A 5,474-nucleotide genomic window follows, 5' to 3' on the forward strand; every position below is an offset into this window, starting at 1 on the left:
AGCAGTGAGGAATATGGTGCACAGAGCCAGTAATCATACAGATCAACTATTACTGATGGTCAATAGCTGAAATGTACTAACTGCAAAAGACTGAGGATCTTATAAGCATAAAGAAGGAGGGTTTGAAATAGGATGTGATACACATGTTAGCATGCAAGGGTGAGTGAATCAGTGGACAATGTGTTCCAGCAGTTTACTGATGTGGCAGACGTGAAATGAAGTACCTCTCTTTGTTACCAAAGCTTGAGGATTAGGGGGTTCCTGACCCCATGCTTTTCTGTTCCATCTGCCTCAGGACCTTTGTTCTGAGTTCCCAGAGCTTTCTCACAGGATTACAGCTAGTTACAGTTTCACAACAGCAAGGTTCCCCATTGTCCTTTCTTAATTGTCTTCCTACAAGGGAGTTTCTCTGCCCGTGTTTTCCTGTTCCAGCTGCTTCAGGGCCTTTGCCCTTCTCGGCTTTCTCACAAGATTATAGTTGGTTATAGTTTTACACACCGGCAAAATTTCCCATCCTCTTATTTGTCTTCCTATACTTTCTTCCAATCTAGTTTCCTGATAATGCATCTGGGAAAGTATCAGATGTTGTCACTAGTGTTTGGGCTCCTTCCAACCACTTGGAGATCCAGATGCCATGCTAGGATCTTGGCTTTGGCCTGGCCCAGCGCCAGCTGTTACAACCATTAGGAGGCTGAACCAGTGTTGGAAGACCTGTTCTTCTTGCCCTCTGTGTAGTGCTCCCTTTCAAATCAAATGAGCCTTTGTAAAAATAAGAGGATATATCAGTTTGCCTCATTAGTGCTAATTAGTGTACCAAATTATAGAAACTGGGTGTGAGCGTAACGCAAATTGTTTATAATCTTTCTGTAACTGTGAAAAATATTCTTAAATACTTCTCAAGTCTATCATGTGGATGACCCGTCACTTAGTATTTATAGTGAAAATTGAAAGGATAGATTCATCCTTGAAAAGTGATTTCTTTGGATCTAGAACCACTTACTAATTGCTTATGCTTCTTTTGAATATTGAAATGGATTAGAGTACAGGTATAATTGCTGGGAAGGTTTAATTTTGTCCGAAAATTTAGTGTCATTTTCTGAATGAGTTTTTTAAAATGCTTTTCCTGACTCTAACATTGATAAATGATTAAGACCTAATGTAAGAAATTGACCCTATGAATTAAACTTGTACCCCCACTTGAGGGAGACACCTTGCTTTTACCTTCCTATATAGTGAATAGAGATCTCTCTCTCTTGTCTCTAGTTGACCTCAGCACCTAGTTTGAGAAAGTCAGTCCTTACTTCCTCCTTGGAATTCCTCCTTGCTTAGCTTCAAGGACATTTTCTTTTATTCCCAGGTCTACTTCTTCAGGATTCATATGCAGATACTCTAATGTAAGATTAGGACATCCCAAGTAATATGTTACTGTTTCTAGTGACTACACCCTTTTTATTTAATGGAACGTCCTCAAGGATTCCACTGTGTCTTTTGCGACACTAAGAATATGTGTTTCCTAAATTTTCATCCTGATCATTTTCCAGAGTTTATAATTTGTAAATATTGTACTATGTTAAAATCTTATAATAGCAAGTACATTTATTCCCTTTGCATTAGTATTCAGGCAAAACTGTTATGTAATTCACTGACATGGTTTTGTTTGCTTTTTATTTCAGCTGCCATGAAAAAGAATGAACTGACTAGGACCAAGCAGGAAAGTCAATACAGAAATTTGAATGAGGATGTTATGGCAAGCAGCAAGCTACCAACTCCCAAGGGAGTGGAATTAAAAAAAAATAATGTCAATTCAAGGCATATTCCAAAACTGATTACCAAAAATGGAAATTATTTAGCAGTGAAACTTGAGGAATTCAGTGTATGTCACAATATGTATAACCCTAGTGTTCCTTGTGAGATGGAAGGTGGAGAGAAATCTGATGCCACCAATGTGCCTGGGAACTCTTTCCAATGCTATGAACCTGTTGATGAGCATCACAAGATTCAAACTGTACAGCAGCAATTTGAACATAATGCACAATGGAAAGCCTTCAAAAGGAAGAAGATATTCTTTACATTTGAGCGGGTTCATATGGAAGACACCTGTAATAAGGAGACAACTCAGATAGAGAAGAAAACATTGCATAAATTCTCTAACCTCAGTAGTCATCAAAAAAACCACACGAGAGAGAAATTCTATGACAATTTTGGATATGGGAAACCTCTCATTTACAAATCTGATCCTGCAGTAAATCAAAGGCTTCACACAGGGAAAAATTCCAGTGCATGTGAACCTTCTGGAAAACCATTTAGCAGTCAATCCTGCCATACCATGTATTACAATAGTCACATTGGGGAAAACCCCCATATATTTAGCAACTGTGGAGAAACCCTGTATCAGAAGCCAGACCTCATTAGAAATCCCAGGATTCACACAGGAGAGAAACCTTATGAATGTAATGACTGTGGTAAAGCCTTTGGCCGTATGTCACACCTTATAATGCATCAAAGAGTTCACACAGGGGAGAAACCTTATGAGTGTAATGACTGTGGAAAAGCCTTTGGTCATAAGTCACATTTAACAGTGCATCAGAGAACCCACACAGGGGAGAAACCTTATGAGTGTGGTGACTGTGGGAAAGCTTTTGGCCGTATGGCATCTCTCATAATGCATCAAAGAATTCACACTGGGGAGAAACCTTATGAATGTGATGATTGTGGGAAAGCTTTTGGACGTATGTCATCCCTCATTATGCATCATAGAATCCACACAGGTGAGAAACCTTATGAATGCAATGTATGTGGAAAAGCCTTTGGTCATAAGTCACACTTAAGAGTACATCAGAGAATTCATACAGGGGAGAAACCTTATGAATGTGATGACTGTGGAAAAGCCTTTAGCTGTACATCACAACTCATAAAACATCAAAGAATCCACACAGGGGAGAAACCTTATGAATGCAATGAGTGCGGGAAGGATTTTATTGAGAAGTCACAACTCAAAAAACACCAGAGAATTCACACAGGGGAGAAACCTTATGAATGCAGTGAGTGTGGACAAGCCTTTATCCAGAAGTCACAACTTACAATACATCAGAGAACACACACAGGGGAGAGACCTTTTGAGTGTAGTAACTGTGGAAAAGCCTTTCGGAGTACATCACACCTCATAAAACACCAGAAAACTCACACAGGGGAGAAACCTTATGAGTGTAGTGACTGCGGGAAATGTTTTGGCCATACGTCATGCCTTATAAGGCATCAGAGGATTCATACAGGGGAGAAACCTTATGAATGTAATGACTGTGGAAAAACCTTTATCCAGAAATCACAACTCACAAGACATCAGAGAACTCACACGGGGGAGAGACCTTATGAATGTAATGACTGTGGCAAAGCCTTTATCCAGAAGTCAAAACTTACACTACATCAGAGAACCCACACAGGGGAGAAACCTTATGAATGTAATGACTGTGGGAAAGCTTTTTGCCATATGTCATCCCTGATAAGACATCAGAGAACTCACACAGGGGAGAAACCTGAATGTAATGATTGTGGAGCAGACTTTATCCAGAAGTCACAACTCACAATAGTTCAAAAAGCACATGCATCAGAGAAACCTTATGAATGTATGACCCTCGAAAAGCTTTTTGCCATAAACCACATCTTATGGACGTCAGGAAAGTCAGACAAAGGAGAAACACTATGAATGTGGTAACTGAGGGAAGATGTTTTTATGCAGATCTGCACTCATGAAACAAGATTCACAGAGGGAGAAGCCTTATGAATGCTACGATTGGGAAAGCCCTTTGCCAAGAGTCACATCTTGGAGCACATCCAAGAATTCAGAGGAAGAAACTTTATGATTGTAATATATAGGGAATGGTCTTTTTTCAGCATTAGTACCCCCAGACAGCAGGGAATTCAAATAAGGGATAAAACAAAAAGTTTGGTTAGATGAACCTTTTTTGTCCACCCAGAGTCAATGTAATCATTGTAATAGCTGTTTGCTGCAAATCAAACACATCTGGAATGCTATTGTGAAAAGGTTTTTGCCAAACATCAGACATCATTTAACATTAATGAGTTCACGCATATTTTTTTTAAGGGTGTAATGTATGTTGGAAAGCATTTCCTGGAACTCAAGCCTCCTTAGATAAAATTTACAAAGGACACTCTTTGATGCAGTAAATATGATAAAAATGTTAACTTCTAGTTAAACCAGCAGACATCAGAGAATTCATAAAGGAAAGAAAACCATATCAATGTTATGAATGCGAAATCTCACCAGAAGTCAGTCTTCCGCTCACTTGAAGAGGTTGAGAGATGGTTTTTAGCTGTAACTCTTGTTTTCCATCAAGGTGACGGTCCTGCAAGTCATCCCACCTCTACTGCTACCTATTGGGAACAGCTCATTGGCCCTAGTAAGTTCCCCAGGGCATCTTCAAAATATCAATCATAGGTGCAAACTGCAAATATCAAAATGACACAGAAAAAAGTAGATGTGGGCAGTTGCATTGAAGTTGGAAGTTTGCTGAAGTGGAATTTGGTTTGTTGCCACTAGGCTTTTTTCCCAGGTGTCCGTGATCTCAATTTCTCCAATATTCCAAAGCTGAGAACATTTTCTAGGTTCCTAGCTGAACTGGTGCATTTCCAGTCAAGTATTGGAATATTGTGTTACTTTTGTATATGCAATTAAGGATTTTAAGATTGGACTGTCAGTGTTTTCCATATAAACCCTGCATACACTCTCTTGTGTGTTCACAATCAAAAGCCAGTTGTATACACAAGTTGAGAGCCAGGAGATTCCCTATGTCACTCATTTCTGTGCAGGGACTGGAAAACTATGTTGGCCAGGCACATCAGTAGTGAATTGGAAGTGAAGCATCCAGGACTTGGACTGAAAAGTGATTGGGATGCCAGCATACTTGTCACTAACTTTCCCTCTACATCACAATTCCAGACCCCACATGTAAGTATTAACACAGTTACTTCCTTTAACAGCATTACTATTGAAAAATAAATTGTAGTGTGCCTTTGAAGCAATTTAGACTTTTTTGTCTTTCAATGGTTCTGATAATGCCTCAATAAATTCCTTTCTTCTTAACCTCATTGGCATATGTTTTATTTATAAATAAGTCTGAATAACACAGGGAAAGGGCAGTTGCTTTCGGAAATTCCCTGGTTTTTGATTTGAGGGGAAAGAACAGGGTGTGAGGTTGTTCAGTTCCTACAACGTGACGTGTTTTGAGTGAAATGCTGATAGTTTTCTAACATGTTACCATATCTCTTGTTATGGGTAATTGTGCCATTACATGGCACGTAAAATCTTTAATGTGTGGCTTTCATGATGCAATTTAGTGTGTGTCCTGCATTGTGGCCTAGCACATGCAGTATACCTGTAATGACATCAGCCAATGTGCCTGGCTGCTGCAATTCCAATCCAACTCCTTGTTATTGACCTTGGAAAAGCAGCAGAA

At 39.3% G+C, this 5,474-nt stretch overlaps 1 protein-coding gene across 1 annotated transcript; it reads left to right on the forward strand.

The window, feature by feature from the left end:
- The first annotated feature begins 1,673 nt into the window (after positions 1 to 1,673).
- LOC131481166 (zinc finger protein 883-like) lies at positions 1,674 to 5,073 on the forward strand. Its single transcript, XM_058668852.1, has one exon. The coding sequence runs from the start codon at positions 1,679 to 1,681 to the stop codon at positions 3,701 to 3,703; it is 2,025 nt and encodes a 674-aa protein (XP_058524835.1). The 5' UTR covers positions 1,674 to 1,678; the 3' UTR covers positions 3,704 to 5,073.
- Positions 5,074 to 5,474: the final 401 nt, after the last annotated feature.

This window comes from Ochotona princeps, chromosome 1, assembly GCF_030435755.1.
Source record: "Ochotona princeps isolate mOchPri1 chromosome 1, mOchPri1.hap1, whole genome shotgun sequence".
Taxonomy (NCBI): domain Eukaryota; kingdom Metazoa; phylum Chordata; class Mammalia; order Lagomorpha; family Ochotonidae; genus Ochotona; species Ochotona princeps.

Bases quoted from the DNA above. Each gene is read 5' to 3' on its own strand.
- LOC131481166 (XM_058668852.1), top strand. From the start codon at position 1,679: ATGAAAAAGAATGAACTGACTAGGACCAAGCAGGAAAGTCAATACAGA.